The sequence below is a fragment of the Malus domestica genome, chromosome 04, assembly GCF_042453785.1.
Source record: "Malus domestica chromosome 04, GDT2T_hap1".
Lineage (NCBI taxonomy): Eukaryota > Viridiplantae > Streptophyta > Magnoliopsida > Rosales > Rosaceae > Malus > Malus domestica.
In genome coordinates, this window is record NC_091664.1 from 22,341,351 (window position 1) to 22,359,770 (window position 18,420).

At 39.4% G+C, this 18,420-nt stretch overlaps 2 protein-coding genes across 2 annotated transcripts; one reads left to right on the top strand and one right to left on the bottom strand.

The window, feature by feature from the left end:
• Nucleotides 1-2,537: 2,537 nt before the first annotated feature.
• LOC103419390 (peptidyl-prolyl cis-trans isomerase PASTICCINO1) lies at nt 2,538-13,742 on the top strand. Its single transcript, XM_029101225.2, has 21 exons — nt 2,538-2,925; nt 3,016-3,118; nt 3,216-3,300; nt 3,425-3,494; nt 3,721-3,818; nt 3,913-4,035; nt 4,175-4,207; nt 4,403-4,461; nt 4,565-4,649; nt 4,943-5,101; nt 5,254-5,311; nt 5,541-5,689; nt 5,899-5,996; nt 6,160-6,229; nt 6,749-6,808; nt 7,056-7,112; nt 12,510-12,578; nt 12,797-12,874; nt 12,989-13,090; nt 13,173-13,244; nt 13,335-13,742. Exons 2-21 carry the CDS (start codon nt 3,042-3,044, stop codon nt 13,593-13,595), a joined length of 1,863 nt encoding a protein of 620 aa, XP_028957058.1. The 5' UTR covers nt 2,538-2,925; nt 3,016-3,041; the 3' UTR covers nt 13,596-13,742.
• Nucleotides 13,743-15,687: 1,945 nt separating this feature from the next.
• LOC103433535 (copper transporter 2-like) lies at nt 15,688-16,065 on the bottom strand. Its single transcript, XM_008371799.4, has one exon. The coding sequence runs from the start codon at nt 16,063-16,065 to the stop codon at nt 15,688-15,690; it is 378 nt and encodes a 125-aa protein (XP_008370021.1).
• Between the last annotated feature and the right edge of the window lie 2,355 nt (nt 16,066-18,420).

Here is an 18,420-nt window from a genome sequence, read left to right on the forward strand (position 1 = left end):
TCAAGAAGATGACTCGTTATCTATAACTTCGGACTTTGTTGGAGTGGGAAGTAGCTATGGTTATACTCATAACCAACCATTTCCCTACCCTTCACATCCCATTCCTGTTGGGATGGAACTGAGCGATTCATGGAAAGGATTCGAGACTCAATCTTCAAATGATTTTGCTTATGGACAACGTCAACCAATCTCGAATCCATATAGGTGGCATGTTAACAATTACATGCAAAACTATTTTGGGGATTTATCATTTGATAACTACTCTTCACAATACACTTACTCTACACATAGAGATGATGAAGATAGTGAAAAATTTGAACCTCATAGGAACTCTATGTGGTACTAAGTCACTCATGTATCTTACCATGCAATGTATAAAGTGTTAAATATTGTACTAATTCATTATATATAAATGATTATGGTGTGTTTAAACTTCTTTCATTAATTACTACATATTTTCTACACTCACAATGTTTGCCAGCTCACTATATAATCAACTTAAATAAGTTAAATCCATCATGCAATGCATTTCCTTCCAATTTTTGTGATAAACTAATAGATAATTGACTAAATAAACATCCTGCAAAGTTTCAATAAAAATTTCCAAGTTTTTCTTACAATTTCCGTGGTTTCCATATTATTTTAATCGATATCGATAATATCCCGATATTTCCGTTTTTTTGGACAACCGATATTTCCGATATTATCGATATTTTATACCTTGGTTCTAAGACATGGTTTGGTTTAAATAGACTTAAGCATGAAGAACTTCGGGTTCAACATAAGTGTTGTGCGTTAAGAAACTTCAAGTTTCGATGACACTTTTCCAAAACTTCGGGTTCAGAAGTATGAACTTCAAATTCATAATACCTGCAAACAAACGCAATATATACAAAAATATGCAAATATGTGAGAATTTATAATTCATTATTTGGACTTCGGGCCAAAATTAAAAGTTGGGCGAAAAAAATTTAAAAACCCAACAAAGCCTAAAAATTTAGACAATTAAAATTGGTGGCTTAAAAATGGACCAAAGCCCATAGGGGGGGTTTTTTTTTTTTTAATCATGAAGCCCAGACCCCAAAAAAATGGGGCGAGCAGTGCAAGAAGCAGGCCCAAATTTGGGCAAGATCCAGTAGCCCAAGAAGGGTAGTGATTATGTGCTTCGCAATGCACTGAAACACCATAGCCTCATGGGCTGATGTCAGGCAGGCCATGCCTAGAAAATGGGCCGCTGCACCCGAGCCCAAAGGAACAAAAAAAATTTGTTTGTTTTTTAGGCTGAGAAGAAAATAAGGCCCAACTGGGCTGAGCACCAAGAGAAAGCCCAAGGCCTTGGGTTGGGTTACGAACATCCCAACAAAACTTGGGTGTGCTTGTCGTCGATGAAACCAGGCACGGCGCTGCAGGCACCGGCAAGTTCCGAGCAGAATCAGACGAGGTTTCTATGGGGAAGGGTTCCAAGCATCTTAGGAGTGAGAAATCTCGAACTCCATGGAGATTTCGAAGGAAAACTCGAAGGGTTCTTGTCGAGAATGACAATGTGGACGACTTCTAGTCGTCGGAATGAGCCACAAGACGACTACGACGACCCAATCTCAGGGAGCATGTCGGTTTTTCAGATTAGGGTTTGGAACAACCAACGACTTAGAGCGATGGCTCAAAGGTCTGTGTTCAATGGAGGGCTGCAGGCGCTCTTAGCTCATAGCTTATGGCTCGACATAGAGGAGCTCAACGGCTTTGTGTCGCGGCTTTGTGGATTTCCACCAAAACCCTAGCATATATTTTTTTTCAATTCAATTAAATTCATGCATATTCAATATGATTCATAGCAATATCAATTCACATAATTTAAAATTATGAGTATAATGCATACACAATTTATGTAGAATCTAAAATTTGAAAAACGTAAAGTTGGGTCATGCATTATGGTGAATGTTCATGCTATCAGGGCTGCAAAAATATCGAGATAAAAACCGTTGTTTTGGAAGAACCTGACTACGTGATGATATTGGTGAACTTGTTTGATGTAGATTTTTTTTTTCTTTCAATTTTGGCTTTCATCTTCAAGCTTGTATAACATTCAACATAAGAAGAAAAATAAAGTGAATCAGTAAAAGTATATGAATTCAATAAAATCAAAATTGAATCAATTAAAAATAATTGTAACGTAATGCTCTTCTGATTGAAGATGAATAAATTCTCTTTAGCACAGCGTGAAGAGTGTGCTAATAACGTGTTGTGGCCTATATTTAGTAGAGAGGTGCGGCAAAGGGAAGAGAGAGAGATTGGAGAATAAACTTGAGGAATTGTGTGTTAATTCCCCAGTCCTTATGCCTTTATTTACAGTAATAAGGATGAGAGAAACTTGCTCTCCAAGTAATACAAAGTATATTAGAAAATATATTTTAGATCCCAAATGATTCCTACTTTATCTCGACATAGGATTTACACAATCATATATTTATAAGAACATATGTCACATCAGAAAATGAATTATTGGGTTCCTTAATTAGGTAAACAACATTTTATTTTTTGGTGGATGATTAGGTGAACAACAATTTATCACATGTAACCACATATCACTCTGCCACATGTCGAATATATAACTAAGCTTACAAGCCGCCGGCCTAGGCTGCTCATGTGGCGCCAAACACATTCCGGACTCAATCCTCAGTGCGAGTCACCACCGTATCGTCTCTAGGACCCAGCAACCGCTCGGTAAATGGTAAATCCAGGTACCGGTTACCGCCGGTAAAAAGTCGCTCTTCGTCGTCTTCCATTCGAGTAGTTCGATTATTTGTTTAGAAGTGGGACTGGAAAGCTGTAAAAATTATCAACCGAGGCTGCTGAACTGGAAGCTTTGAAAATCACGACTCGTGAGTCAACTCGGTCTGGAATCGTCCTCGATCGTCCGAATTTCGGGTAAGCCGAGTGAAATAACGAAGGTAATTGAGTGTACGGAATCCCCGCTCTTGCTGGTTGAGCTGAGAGGAAGTTTGTTTCTTCATGTAGGGCTAGGGTTTTGACGTTGATCGGCGATGGCTGTTGAAGAAGGTGTCGAGCAGGTAGTCGCGCCGCCGCAGAAGGCGAAGGAGCCTTCCGAAGATGAGAAGCGGTATTTTGTTTTCAATTATTTTGGTTTTTTTGTGTGGAAATTATCAGTGAAATGCTGTATTTGAATTTGATTGATTTTGTTTGATTTGTGACGATAGGAGGAAGAAGATAGCGGCCGGAGCCTTGATGAAAGCGGTGATGAGGCCCGGTGGAGGCGATTCGACACCTTCAGATGGTTATCAGGTTAGAGCTTGTGTTGCATTTTGATAAGCCATTACTGCAATTGAACTGTGTCAAATTAACAGTTTTGGTGGATAACGTTACGGAAGGAAATGGCGAAAGCTAAATTGCATTGTGCATTTTGCAGGTTGTATATCATTCCACTGTTAGAACATTGGACGGAGTCATTGTTGAATCGTCCCGATCGGAATATGGAGGCAAGTCCTTATGTTACTAACTAGATTTTAATATGTATAGAGACTAGTGGACTTTCTAAATAACACTTCTTATATGTTTTCCCCCTAAATTAGTTTTTGTGTTGTGGTAATTCTATGATTTTCTAAAGTTGTCGAAACCTAATTTTATTTCGCTTTTGAGTAAAATGAATTTCCATGTTAAAATGCTCTGTTATGTTTGTTGAATTGATTAAACTCTTATTAACAGGCAAGGGCACTCCTATACGACATGTTTTGGGAAAGAGCAAGATCATAGTGGGATTACTCGAAGGAATTCCAACAATGCTGAAGGGTGAAGTTGCGATGGTAATATCTTCTTGGTTAAGTAAGCTTTATTTTTGCCTATGAATGTGTGCCTTTGGCTCATATGCTTTAAAGACTGTATTTTTCCTTGTATCAGTTCAAAATGAAACCTCAAGTGCACTATGGTGAGGAAGATTGCCCTGTTTCAGCACCCAGCGGCTTTCCCAAGGATGATGAACTTCATTTTGAAATTGAGATGATCGATTTCTTTAAAGCCAAGGCGAGAATTTCAAAACATAAATTTTATGGTTGAAAATCCTTGAAGTACAATTGATTATGGTGATCAACTACAGTACTCATCCTCTTCCTGACCTCAAATTGGTTCTGATCTTATTTATTTCATTTTGGCTAATTTTCAGGTCGTTAGTGATGACTTGGGAGTGGTAAAGAAGGTACGGGAAATAATAAATTATTGCACATTCGCTTGACTTAGGAGCATTCTGTTAAACTCAGAAACGCTGTCAGAATATTTATTCAATTATGATTAATAGTGTCAATCACAATAATCTGTGTAGGGACAAATTTTTCTTTACCTTCCTCCAAACTTGAGTCATTTTTCATAATAGATTGCCCATTAAAATTGGCAGGTAATAACTGAAGGTCAGGGTTGGGAATCGCCAAGGGAACCTTATGAAGTAAAAGCCTGGTAAAGACCAATTTTCCCCTTCCCAATAAGTATTCTATTGCTGTAATGAAATTAAGTATGAATGTGTGGAAACTTTCTAAGGGAGGTATATGGTTGTTTTCAGGATTTCAGCAAAGACAGGTGATGGAAAAGTGCTTGTTTCATGTACTCAAGGAGAGCCATTTTTCTTTAATTTTGGAAAGTCAGAGGTTGGTAACTGATTTCTCATTACCTTCTTTGTTTGTGTTGGTTTGTTCATTTGTTTTGTTTCAGGTGACATCGCTCTTAGCTGTTACTTATATGCTGGATTTAAATCGCATTTTTGGTGCTAATTTTGTTCTTTCATACACTAAAGAATACATTAAGTCTAGAAGTAAAATAAATTAAGACTAGAAGTAATCAGGCCACAAAAGTGTTTATGTTGAGTGGGGAAACAGTCAATTTTGATATTACTTTAACGTATTATGTCTTATTCACCGCAATGTCTTTGAATATAAACTAGGTACCTAAGGGTCTTGAGATGGGAATTGGTACAATGACACGGAAAGAGAAGGCAATAATATATGTGACCAAGCAGTACTTAACTCCATCTCCTTTCCTTCCTGTGGTAGAAGGTGTTGAGGAAGTTCATTTTGAAGTGGAGCTTGCCCACTTTATTCAGGTGTGCAAAGTTCATCTTTATCATAACTCAAGTTCCCTCTCCATGTATCTTTGTTTTCTCGTTTTGTAATAATTTGTATAGCAAAGTTGGCAAGGATATGCCTTTATGGGGTACTCAAGTTCTGATCTAGCTTTATGGTTCTGTATTTTCAGGTGCGTGACATGCTTGGTGATGGGCGCCTGATAAAACGTCGTATTCATGATGGAAAAGGTGTGGTTCAAGAATTTTATGTTTCCAGAGAATTTAGGGTTTCTTAGAAACATAGATCGGGGTGTGCTACATGATTTTCCAATTTTTTTTCATGTCAGATTTTCCCAATTGAGTCATTGACTCTGGTCCCTTTCAAATGGTGGTTTTTATGGTCTTTTCACGGATCTTTTATCGGCATATGTTATATGCATGAAGCATAATGTTTCTATTATATTTCTTGAATAATTAGGTGAGTTTCCTATGGATTGCCCTCTTCATGACAGCCTACTACGTGTCCATTATAAGGGTATGCTTCTTAATGAGGAAAAGACAATCTTCTATGATACAAGAGTTGATAACGATGGTCAACCTTTGGAGTTTTGTTCTGGAGAAGGCCTTGTGAGTTGTCCATAAGCTTTAAGAAGAATGTTTGGCTTGAAGTCTTCATTTTTTCAGTTTGTGCAATACATGTGTGTGTGTGTCTGAGGTCATATTCTAAGGTCAGTCCGATTTGCTTGATGCAATTGGAGCTTGGTGTTTACCTTGTTCTATGTGAATGGTGGTTAATTAGAAATTCAATGCAGTGAAAGGTTTATGTTGTATGATAGGTGCCCGAGGGATTTGAAATGTGTGTTCGTTTGATGCTGCCTGAAGAGAGAGCTCTCGTCACATGCCCTCCTGATTATGCATACGACAAATTTCCTAGGTTATTTTGAGAATATTTGCTTACTATTTGTGATTTCTATCGTAATTGGTAATAAACAGTATCCTAAAATATAACACCCAGACGCACAAATGGAAGTCTCCTGCCAGTGTTTCTATAGTTTTCCAAGTTCAAGTGTAACACTGCTGTTCTCTCCATATCATAGGCCTGCTAATGTTCCTGAAGGTGCTCATATTCAATGGGAAATTGAACTTCTTGGGTTTGAGATGCCAAAGGTAATCTTATGTTTTCCTTTCTTTGAAGTTTTATTTATTTGTTTGTTTATTTTTCATATAAAAATAAAATAAAATAATTGTTTTTTATATTGTTTGTAATTTGTTTGGGTTAATTGTTGAATATTTCTGGGTTATCATTTTAATTGTTCATGTTAGTGTTAACTTTCTGTGAAGCATTACTTCAATATGAGATGAAATTTTAACCTTCGAGAATTAGCTTTCAGCTTAAAGTAACTTCAAAGTGGTTGTGTACTTTGTCTTAATGATTACGTCTAATAGTCCTTGATGGAGGTAAACGTAATTATGCGCACTCTAAATGCTTTATGTTTTGATGTGAGTTACGACTAAACTATTTATACCCATGCTTTTATAAACAATTTATACACATGCTTATATGCTTTTTGTTAGCTGGACATTTATCTGAACTATGTGTTTGAGGTTTTTTCTTCTTCTCTAGGTTCCTACTGTCAAGCTGTATGCTAGCCATGTGATTAAACCTTATTCTCAAACTCATTGCAGGATTGGACTGGTTTAAATTTTCAAAGCATAATGGATGAAGCAGAGAAGATTAGAAACACGGTATGTATTATTAACTTCTAGTGGTTGTGGTATCAAACTATCAACAGCTACTGATGTATTAACACATAATCTGATTGCATCAAAGTTTTGTGTGTGCACATTTTCGTGCTTTCATGCTCATCTTCTGAATATTCAAGTTGTTTCAGTGGTATAAAGTTTGATTTTTATCAATATATAACATTTTAATAGTAGGGTATTTGAACTTTAAATCATGGGAATTGAAACTATGATTCTATATTCGTCTCAGGGGAACAGGCTATTCAAAGAAGGAAAATTTGAACTTGCTAAGGCAAAGTATGACAAGGTACTGTGCCCTTCCATGCATGCTTTACCTTTAGATTATGAGTATTTTGTAGGTGTAGGCCTTTCCTATCTTCATGATGAAGCATGTTCTCTTACTGCGGTTGTTTATTAATTAAATTGTATTGCAAGTAAACTGCTGTGGAAGAGTGCATCCGGCGTGTTGTGTGACCGCCGTATGCCACTGAAGCTCAAGGGAAAATTTTATAGGACGGCAATAAGGCCGGCGATGCTGTATGGCACAGAATGTTGGGCGGTGAAGCATCAACACGTACACAAAATGGGTGTAGTGGAGATGAGGATGCTTCGTTGGATGTGTGGGCACACGAGAAAGGATAAGCTTAGGAATGAGGATATCCGGGGTAAAGTAGGAGTAGCCGAAATTGAAGGAAAGATGAGAGAAAATCGGTTACGGTGGTTTGGACATGTGCAAAGAAGGCTTACTGACGCTCCGATTAGAAGATGCGACTATGGGACAGAGGTTCAGGGCCGAAGGGGTAGAGGAAGACCTAGGAAAACTTTGGAAGAGACCCTAAGAAAAGACTTAGAGTACTTGGATCTAACGGAGGACATGACAAAGGACAGAACACAATGGCGTTCTAAGATTCATATAGCCGATCCCATTCAGTGACTTGGATTTTCCAAGTCTCCAACCGAGAAGTTTTCCTCACTTGGGAAATTAAGGGAACACTACCTCAACCTACATGCTCCACTCACAAAGCTTCAACATACAAGCTTCAACAAAAGAAAATTCAAAGAACTTAGCGAAGAAGGCTTTGGTGTATTTAACACTATACGTTGAAATGAAGGAAAGCTTATTTATTGATATCCCCGATAAGTTACAAATATGTACATATACTTGAGTCAAAATAAACAAACAAGAGGGAGCCTTCACAAAGGTGGCTTAGGAGAAGTCTCAGCAGTCGGTAGAGCCCCAGAAAGAGAAGGCACCGGAGGGGGATCATTCGGAGCCTCAGTACTGGACAAAACCCTAGAAGGAGGAGGCATCAGAGGTTGATCATTTTGAGCTTCATTACGCGGTACAGCCCCAGAAGACGAAGGCAATAAATGCCTTTGGAACAAACCCACAAATCTCTGATGATCAAGTAAAACCTGACCATCAGATTCCTTCATCTGGTCAAGCTTCCTCTTCATGTTTGTAGCATAGTCATGTGCGAGCCGGTGCAACAGTTTATTCTCATGCTTGAGCCCTCTAATCTCCTGTTTGAGACTCATCACTTCAGCCGCCAATGATTCAACTTGGCGGGTTCGAGCAAATAGGCGTTGGGCCATATTAGACACAGAACCTGCACACTGAACACTGAGAGCCAGAGAATCCTTAACAGCCAACTCATCAGACCGTTTGGAAAGTAGTCTGTTATCTTTGGGAGTGAGAAGGTTCCTGGCCACTACCGCAACGGTCATATCATTCTTCATCACGGAATCCCCAACGGTAAGAGGACCAGTAGGGGAGACGAAGGATGGGCGCCATATGTTGTCTGGAGAAGGCGGGGCTGCCTCTTCAACAAGGTTCAAGTCAAAACGACGGTCGGAGGGGCCAGACATTTTCAAAGGTGTTGAAGAGAGAAGAGGTCGGACAAATCAAGATCTTAGAAGTGCAAGAATGGAGCTTCTACTGGTGGATATTCAAGTGTGCTTTGGAACTTAATGTCAGCCCCTATAAAAATCTGCACTCGACGAAGCTTCAGAAATCGAAGAAGCGCCTGCTCAGAAATCGAAGAGGCGTTTGCTTTCTCAAAAGCTGGGCTGCTCAGAGACCACGAGGGTCGATCTCAGAAATCGATAAGGCGTTTGCTTTCTCAAAAGCTGGGCTGCTCAAAGACCACGAAGGTCGATCTCAGAAATCGAAGAGGCTTGCTTTCTCAAAAGCTGGGCTGCTCAGAGACCACGAGGGCCGATCTCAGAAATCGAAGAGGCACCTACTTTTCCAGCCTTGTCAGCACCTGTCACACGCACACTCAGCTTTGCGGAAATTATGGGCATTCTGTCGAAGATTTCTGGCGAAGTAGAAAGCACATGAATCGTACTGTTCAATCACCCACTTCCCACACGCAACAGTAACTCATGGGTACCACAGATAACTTTGCCAAAGTTCTCTGACAAAGTTGAGACACGTGAAGCTTGCAGCTCCCGCTACATCGCTCTGACCAAGAAGGGTAAAAGAATTGCAAAGAAACAACACTAACAAAGTTTAGACACATAAATTTTGAAGGTCTAGCTACCATATTATTACCCACAAGGGTAAAAGAACAGCACCACTGCTGGATAATTGGAAAGTCCCGGTGTGTCAACCTCTGTGCTTCGTGGCAAGGTAGACTAGCAAACATGCCCAACCTTTACTCACATTCGAGAAAACACTCCCAACAGGATTGCTTGCTCCAAAATCGAAGAGGCACCGCCCTCCGAATCTCGAGAGCCAGACTCCCAACATGATTACTTTCTAAAAAATCGAAGAGAGGGTAAAGGAACAGTACCACTACTGGATAATTGGAAAGTCCCTGTGTGTCAACCTTTGTGCTTCGTGGCAACGTAGACTAGCAAACATGCCCAACCTTTACTCACATTCGAGAAAACACTCCCAACAAGATTGCTTGCTCCAAAATCGAAAAGGCACCGCCCTCCGAATCTCGAGAGCAAGACTCCCAACATGATTACTTTCTCAAAAATCGAAGAGAGGGTAAAGGAACAGTACCACTGCTGGATAATTGGAAAGTCCCTGTGTGTCAACCTCTGTGCTTCGTGGCAAGGTAGACTAGCAAACATGCCCAACCTTTACTCACATTCGAGAAAACACTCCCAACAAGATTGCTTGCTCCAAAATCGAAGAGGCACCGCCCTCCGAATCTCGAGAGCCAGACTCCCAACATGATTACTTTCTCAAAAATCGAAGAGACACCGCTCTCCGAATCTCGAGAGCCAGACCCCCAGCAGGATTGCTTTCTCAAAAATCGAAGAGGCATCGTTCTCCGAATCTCGAGAGCCAGATCCCCGACAGGATTGCTTGTTCGAAAACCGAAGAGGCACCACTTTCCCAACTTCAAGAGCTGGACCTCCTTGGATAAAGCTTGTCTGTAATCTTCACACGCAACATCAGCTTTCCAGATACCACAGACCACTTTTTCAAAGTGCTCTGACAGAGTTAAAACATGTGAAGCTGGCAGCTCCCACTACCGTGCTATGACCAAGCAGGGTAAAGGAATAGCATTATTACTTGATGTTAGGGAGACTCCTATATATGTCGACCTCCATCCCTAACGGACAGGCAGACCTGCAAAAATGCTTAACCCTTTCTCTTATCTGAGAGGGCACTCCCAACGAAGCCTTTCGAAATATTCAGCTTTCTTTCCCCCCGATAATACCTCTGTAAACAAGCTATACTAGAGCAAGAATATCTCATATCATCAGGGTTAAAAGCAAGAGTATCCCATATCATGCTTTTTCCCTGTCTTTTCCTTTGGCCTTGTTCTTACCTGCAAGACAAGGAGAAAGAGAGCAATCAGTCAGCACTTGGAATCAAGCTTCCAGCCAGGAACTGACTGCCTGGAACCCCTTACTTGATTACTTACCTGGCATTGCTCTCGAGTACTCATTTTCAACATCTTATGCTTCCAGGGAAGATACCGCATCTGCCTGAGGAACAGATAGAGCAAGTGAGAAGGATACAAGGAAGCATGTGGAGACAAGCGTAACAGCACACGTGCCGATACATCCACTACTCTGTCAAAAGCAAAAGTATCCCATATCAGCGGGGTCGAACGTACTCTAGATTTGATGGACTTGTTTTGACCCTCAAATTCTTCAGTCGGCCTTATACTCTGGAGGAAACCAGAAAACCCTCCAGCCCGGTTCAAGAATAAGCCTGTGGAAAGTTACTTCTTCAAAAGCAAAAGTATCCCATATCATCTCTTCTCATTTTTCTTCTCTTTATCCTTCATGCTGCCTGCAAGATAGGGAGAATGTGAACAATCAGCCGGAGCTCTGATTGCTTACCTTGTCTGTCACCTCTTTCAGCAGATCCCCTAGCCCGGCGACTTGGGGGACTCCTACTACATGGTTTGTATCGCGCTTGACCAAGCCTGAAACTTCAAGTAAGCTTCAAGTGAAATTGATACATTACCTTGTGCATCTCCACCAGTTACAGATACCACCCCTGGATGGAGGAAGAGTACTTCCAGAGAAGATGTCACATCTACCTATGAGACAGATAAGGAAAGTCAAGACGATACCACACTCCGGTACTTAGAAGTTTCGTGGTTACGAGATCATTCTCCCACAATATTTCCTAATGTCATTTGTACTAAATCATTCACTTGTACTCACTAAAGGAGAGCTTGAACCTATGTACTTGTGTAAACCCTTCACAATTAATGAGAACTCCTCTATTCCGTGGACGTAGCCAATCTGGGTGAACCACGTACATTTTGTGTTTGCTTTCCTATCTCTATCCATTTATATACTTATCCACACTAATGACCGGAGCAATTTAGCGAAGATCACAAAAAGTGACCGTTTTCGCTACCTAGGATCTATCTTGCAAGAGAACGGAGAATTAGATAGAGATCTCAACCATAGAATACAAGCTGGATGGATGAAGTGTAAGAGTGCATCCGGCGTGTTGTGTGACTGTCGTAGGCCACTGAAGCTCAAGGGAAAATTTTATAGGACGGCAATAAGGCCAGCGATGTTGTATGGCACAGAATGTTGGGCGGTGAAGCATCAACACGTACACAAAATGGGTGTAGCGGAGATGAGGATGCTTCGTGGGATGTATGGGCACACGAGAAAGGATAAGATTGGGAATGAGGATATCCGAGGTAAAGTAGGAGTAGCCAAAATTGAAGGAAATATGAGAGAAAATCGGTTCCGGTGGTTTGGACATGTGCAAAGAAGGTCTACTGACGCTCCGGTTCGAAAATGTGACTACGGGACAGAGGTTCAGGGCGGAAGGGGTAGAGGAAGACCTAGGAAAACTTTGGAAGAGACCCTAAGAAAAGACTTGAGTACTTGGATCTAACGGAGGACATGACACAAAACCGAGCGCAATGGCGTTCTAGGATTCATATAGCAGACCCCACTTAGTGGGAAAAGGCTTTGTTGTTGTTGTTGTTGCAAGTAAACTGCTGCTTGTTACAAAACCGATTTGTGTTCACTGTTCAGCCACAGTTTATCTTGTGATTTGAGAGTCGTATTTCTGGAACCTAACTGCCGTTCTCAGTTCCATGTTTCAGTATAACTGAGTTTATTTCACTTTTATGAATGGATGATAATACTACATCCTGTGAAATCATAATCTCTACTGTCTGCTCTAAGCCATGAAAAAAATGTGTCCATTGTGACCTTATTGTCATATGATCATATCTGTTGGATGGCTTCTATACAGGTGCTTCGGGAATTTAATCATGTTAATCCACAAGATGATGAAGAGGGGAAAATATTTGCCAATACAAGGGTAACCACTTGCTTCTTGTATTTCTCCTTTGGGTGTCTTATTCTCTATTTAAATTTTACCTAGATGGGATTAGTAAGCTGTAATTGTTTTATTCTCGAGTCTTGTAATACTGAACATCTTTGCTTCACATTCTCTGAAGTCCAGTTGCACAACCTGTATGTTTGGTAACTATATGTCGAGGACTGATAAATTGTTCTTTTTTTGTTTGGATGTTTAAGAATCTGTTACATCTGAATGTCGCCGCATGCTTCCTGAAGATGGGAGAATGCAGAAAATCCATCGAGACATGCAACAAGGTATGTATTGATACTTACATATTAAAAGATAAGGGGTCTGGATAATTGGTAATGTAGTCTGAAGTTGATTCTTTCACTTTGGTTTGTAATGTGTTCCCCCGATGGAACTTCTAGGTTTTAGAAGCAAACCCTGGACACGTCAAGGCTCTTTACCGTCGAGGTATGGCCTACATGACTCTTGGAGATTTCGAGGAAGCAAAGAGTGACTTCAACAAGGTAACGCTTATAAATAATTCAGTGATATTTTTGATAATTAAATTCTTGTTATTCATTTTCGAATCTCTTCCGATGCTTTTAGATGATTAAACTAGACAAGTCAACTGAAGCTGATGCTACAGCTGCTCTTCAAAAAGTTAAGCAGAAAGAACAGGTGAGTTGATCAGCAACAATTTGGTTATGATTTGAGAGGTGGAGTAAAAATTATTTATGCGATTGTCTTTGTCTCGCCATTAATAATCAGGAAGTTGAGAAGAAGGTGCGGAAACAATTCAAGGGGCTATTTGACAAGAAGCCAGGGGAAATTGCAGAGGCTGGAACTGAAGATGGAGATCAGCCTGCAGTTGAGAACCCCAAGAATGATGATAGGGAGGATTCCGACGGAGATAATTCAGACGAATCTCATGAAACTGCAGAGGATGTACCTAGATCGTCCTGGTTGTCTTTTTTGTGGCCTAAACGACTACTTGCAGCTCTTGGGCGGCCAGGATGTACGATTTTGTAATCAACGTCTCAAATAATTAGAGACGGGTTCTAGAGGAAGAGTCAGGTGTATACAATTGTCGACGATAGAGTGAATAGAAGAGTCCAGATACAACGTTAAATCATTCTTCTTTCTATACTATCAAACAGTGGAGATTAGCATCTTTCATGATTTTGTTCTTCTGAAGAGCTCCAAAAATCGTTGACGATGAACCGATCTTGGTTTTTACAGCATCAAAAGCAATCATCAAGGTACAGACTGAGCTCCAGGAGTGTACCTCACCAATCACGAACGGTTGCTGTTACTGTTAGTATTCTTCAGTTTATACAGTCGTCATGATACACCAAGTTGCCAAAAGTTAGTTCAACTATTACTTCATTTGAACATAAATTTATGCAATACAAATATTAGTCCAATTGAACCACAAGCTGACTAGCTAACGCAACCCAACGAGCTCAAATCAAATCTTAGGCCAAAAAAGCAACCACAACAAGAAGCAGCGCACTCATAACATTATACAAACCCACCAACCCAAAAAAAAAGATAGAAGCGAACCCAAGCATTGACCAACAAGAAGAAGATAAATCAAATTTTCGGTTCGGGTTAGTCGGGGAGGTGGGCATGATCGCGAACCTTAACGATGAAGAAACCTACGCCATGGCTGCCCCAGGGCGGCCATGAGGATTCCGATATTGAATGACATGGCAGAGATCATGATCAGGTAAGCCAAACCATTTCGAAAAGTGTGGACGCTGGTCTGGCCGAGGAGGGATAGGTAGGGTTTGGTGCTTGGTCGGTGTTTGGGCAAAACGAACAATATATCGACGGTGACAGCGAGGAGGTAGATGAAGAAGAGAGCCAAGACATACATGTTGAGGTGGTTGTTGGGCCCGTCGTGGAAGAGGATGATGACATCTTTGCCCATGTGAGGCTGCTGCTCATCACCATGGCACCATAAGTTGTGTTCGTCCGGTCGCCCTTGGGTGGAGGAGCCATATTTGGCATGTCGTCCATTTCTCAATGGAGGAGCTGGAAAGCAGGTTTGAGAGGCGAGTGGGCTTCTGATTGCTCAAATTCTTTTGGTTGTGTTACACTTATTTTTACTTTTCACACGCCTCTCTCAATTTTCAACCGTCGGAGATAGATGTGAGTTAGGTCAGTTAGAACATGTGTTTGTCTTTGTGCATTTGAGTTCAAATCTCAGTCATCAACAGTTTAGAACATCAATTTTTCAAAACCGTAAAAATATATTCTTTATTACATGCCGTTCATATTCACAACCTGACAATATAACCTTATATTTGGGCAGAGAGCGAGCATTATTGGTCCATTAAATTTATATTGGAGAAGGAAATAAGAAGATTGATTTGTAATTAGAAAGTGGAGTGAATGTACAAAGAAAATGAGAGATATAATAAATGGTGAAGGAACTAATAAGGAATTGACCCACCAAACAATACAGGACCAGGGGAATCTAATAGCTTAACAATACAGCTTGTCGATAACACTATTCTGCCGCCTAGTGCAGTGCAGCAGTGCTAGTGCTGTGTTTTTGTAAACTTTTAATAAACAATATAACATTGTTCTGATTTTATAGTTAATTAGTTTTGAATCACGGATTAGGGTATGGATAAATTCAAGGATCTGGGCATGAATTTCTAGCTAGGTTCCATGAACAAAGAACTGTAGATGCACTTGTCTCGGTTCTAGTGGTCAGTTCACAATATATAGATCATTATCGCATCATCGTGAGTCAAAGCTTGACCTGTTCTAACCAAGTAGAGACAACTACGACCATTAGATCTTTAAATAGTACCTCTCAACTTTTTTTCTCTGTGAAAACATTTTCATGATTGATCGTTTGGAGGAGAAGATGTTGTACAGTATAGACTTACGTGAAAACTTATAGATCCTTGCAATACATGACAGATCCTCCTTTACTGTTGCTTAATTAGCCTTACAAATGATGAATCAAAGCTCTATTTTCGGATAAATGGACGACTTGGAAGTACACAAAACTATTTTCTTGAATATTAAAGGTAATATTGTTTCATTGACAAAAGGTAAAACTATATCTGATCATCAAGTAGGTATAAACAAAATCAAATTTCCACTAGGGTGGGGAAGCAGCTGGTTTGGCAACAGCAAGAGTTATGGCCTTGACTATAAAGTACCCGAAGGTGTGGCCTGCCACCGCTACTATGAAGATTCTGGCGTTGAATGACATGACTGCGAGCATGACCAAGTACCCCATCCCAATTCGAACAGCGTAAACGGAGGCCTGAGCGAGACCCGCCACAATTGGGTTCATGCTAGGTTTGACATTAGGCCAGGCAGACAAAGTTTCCATAGCAAAGGCTAGCACAAACAACAAAAGTAAAGCCAATATGTACATGGCAGTGCTTTCATTAGGCCAGCCTTTGAATAAGATTGTAGCCTCCTTGCCCCAGTGGAAGCTCATCTGCATGTTCATGTTCATCATATGCTCCATCCTTTCCTTGCTTGCGATTTGGGCATTGCAAGGTTTTCTGGTAGGTTTTGGTGTTATATAGATTACAGACAAGACAGGTGTTGAAAACAATGTTGTTGGGACTTAATTTGGAGGTGATTACAATGGCTGAGGGACAACAACTGGCCGCTCTAGATTATATTTATTTTTCAACAAAGGGGATGCTACTAATCTTCTTGTCCGAATCTTCTTGTTCTATGTTGCTTGATTGTCAAAACTGTCTATTTTATAATTCACCCTTTAAGGATCAAGTTTGCCAAAAATTGACCAAATTAGTTACCAATGAATTAATGTTGTGAAAATTTCAATGTTTAAATGAATAACATTGTTCGTCTATTTATTGGATAACTCACAGATTACTAAAAGATTTATAATTTGATTTATTTTTTATCGAGTTATCTTTAAGGAGTAACTTAAAAATAGATAATTAAATTATTATATTACATTGAAGAATGAAAAGGAGATCCAAAAAGTGGATGTACTAAACTTTCGTTAAGTTATTAACATCAAAATAAGTAGCATTGAGTTTGTCATAATGAAGCAAAACCGAAAAAGACATCAAACACAAAGAAAGCAAAGCCTTGTGGTCTCGACACATGTATTAGCAAAAAAACCTGTATTCAGATTCAACATTGGAGCAGGAGACGGTTGGCTGCTTCTAAGAACTTTGGTGAGCAAGTAATGTTCATGCATGGCAAATTTGATTCTCCAAATTTGCTTTACATTGAGACTCAATTAACTTTTACAAAACTAGTTGTCCTACGAGTGTACATGATTCAAAACTGCGACGAGGTGCGCTTCGACAGGATCCATAATTTTTCATACATGTGCAGCTGTGCTATTAGTATAGTATGGTATGATCTGTTTCCAAGCAATTTCGTGGCACGAAAGCTGCCATACCAAAACTAATATTAAAGCTTTCTAAGCCTTTTAAAAGGTATGCAATTATAGAATATAAACATATCGGCATGTTTCATGATTTGGCACCAAGTCCTTAGTCACATGCACTACTAGTACTCTCAGCCATCATGAGGTCTTTTCTTGTAGCCGGTATTCATATAGGTTTTTCCTTGATTCATTCTTTCATAAATTGCTGAAATGGAAAAAAAAAATCATTAAAATTCAAGATCTATTAAACCAAGTAATTCAAAATGCATTAATGAGTTTTTGACTCCCGAATATCGAAAATAAAACTTACATACAGTTTTGTTGAAATAAAAAACTTGCATACAACTACCTTGGGGTTTCAATAGAAGAACAGCTGCAGTTATAATAATTATTTTTTTTGGTAAGTATTAAGAAATTTGTATTTATAAGATCTCATGCCCACGTTGAGATTCCTTAATTAAGAGAGAATTGATTGGACACAATGTAATCGTACGTGCCCATTGCGTTATGATCATGATTTTGTTAAGAATAATTTTAGCCCTCGATCTGTGCCAAACTCTCATATTAGGAGACTATTAAGATTTCGTTTAATTTAGAAATTTTTTATTGTGCACTCTAAGACCATCTCCAACCCTTGGGCTAAAAGCCAAATTTTTTAGCCCGGAAAATTTGGCTTTTAGCCCAGAAACATCTTTTCTGCTCCAACCCTTCTGGCCTAAAATTTTAGCCCGGAATTATTAAAGAATGAACTTAGGCTAATTTTTTTCTTAAATCAATATTTTTTTTTAAAAATAAATATGTAGATTATTGTAAATTAATTTTATGAACATTTTAATCTAAAAAAAATTAAATTCCGATAAATATTGAAAAATCATTAAATTTTTTACAAAGCAAACTACTTTCACCAACCTTTCAACTTTCACCAACCGTTCATCTTTCACCAACCGTTCAACTCCAAACTTTCAACTTTCACCAACCATTCAACACCAAACTTTCAACTTTCAACACCAAACTTTCAACTTTCACCAACCGTTCAACACAAAATTTTCAACTTTCACCAACCGTTCATCAATCATCCTCTATATAAACACAGGTCCAATATTAGTTGATCACACAATCTTTCAACCTTCAATCATCCTCTATATTCACCAATCTTTCAACTTTCAAAGAGTTTTTTGTTTCCTAAAAATTCTCAATATCTCATCAATGAGTGATAGAAGAAGGCGTAGCAGGGCAATGGAGATGGCACAATACCAAGCAAGGCTTGACATTGAGGATTTAGAACTGATCAACGCCGAAGCTGAACTTGTAAACTCGTTTATGCAATATGAGCACCATGGCGAATTAATAAACCACATAATAAACAACATAATAAACAACATAAACTTAATACAAACGACAATTAATAAACTTAATTAATAAAGCACATAATTCATACACTACATAAAC

What these genes read in the sequence shown, in the direction of transcription:
- LOC103433535 (XM_008371799.4), bottom strand. Translation starts at nt 16,065, where the DNA reads ATGGAGCATATGATGAACATGAACATGCAGATGAGCTTCCACTGGGGC.
- LOC103419390 (XM_029101225.2), top strand. Translation starts at nt 3,042, where the DNA reads ATGGCTGTTGAAGAAGGTGTCGAGCAGGTAGTCGCGCCGCCGCAGAAG. An exon ending in TGAAGGGTGAAGTTGCGATG is followed by an intron (nt 3,819 to 3,912) that starts GTAATATCTTCT and finishes TCCTTGTATCAG; the next exon opens with TTCAAAATGAAACCTCAAGT. An exon ending in CAGAGAAGATTAGAAACACG is followed by an intron (nt 6,809 to 7,055) that starts GTATGTATTATT and finishes TATTCGTCTCAG; the next exon opens with GGGAACAGGCTATTCAAAGA.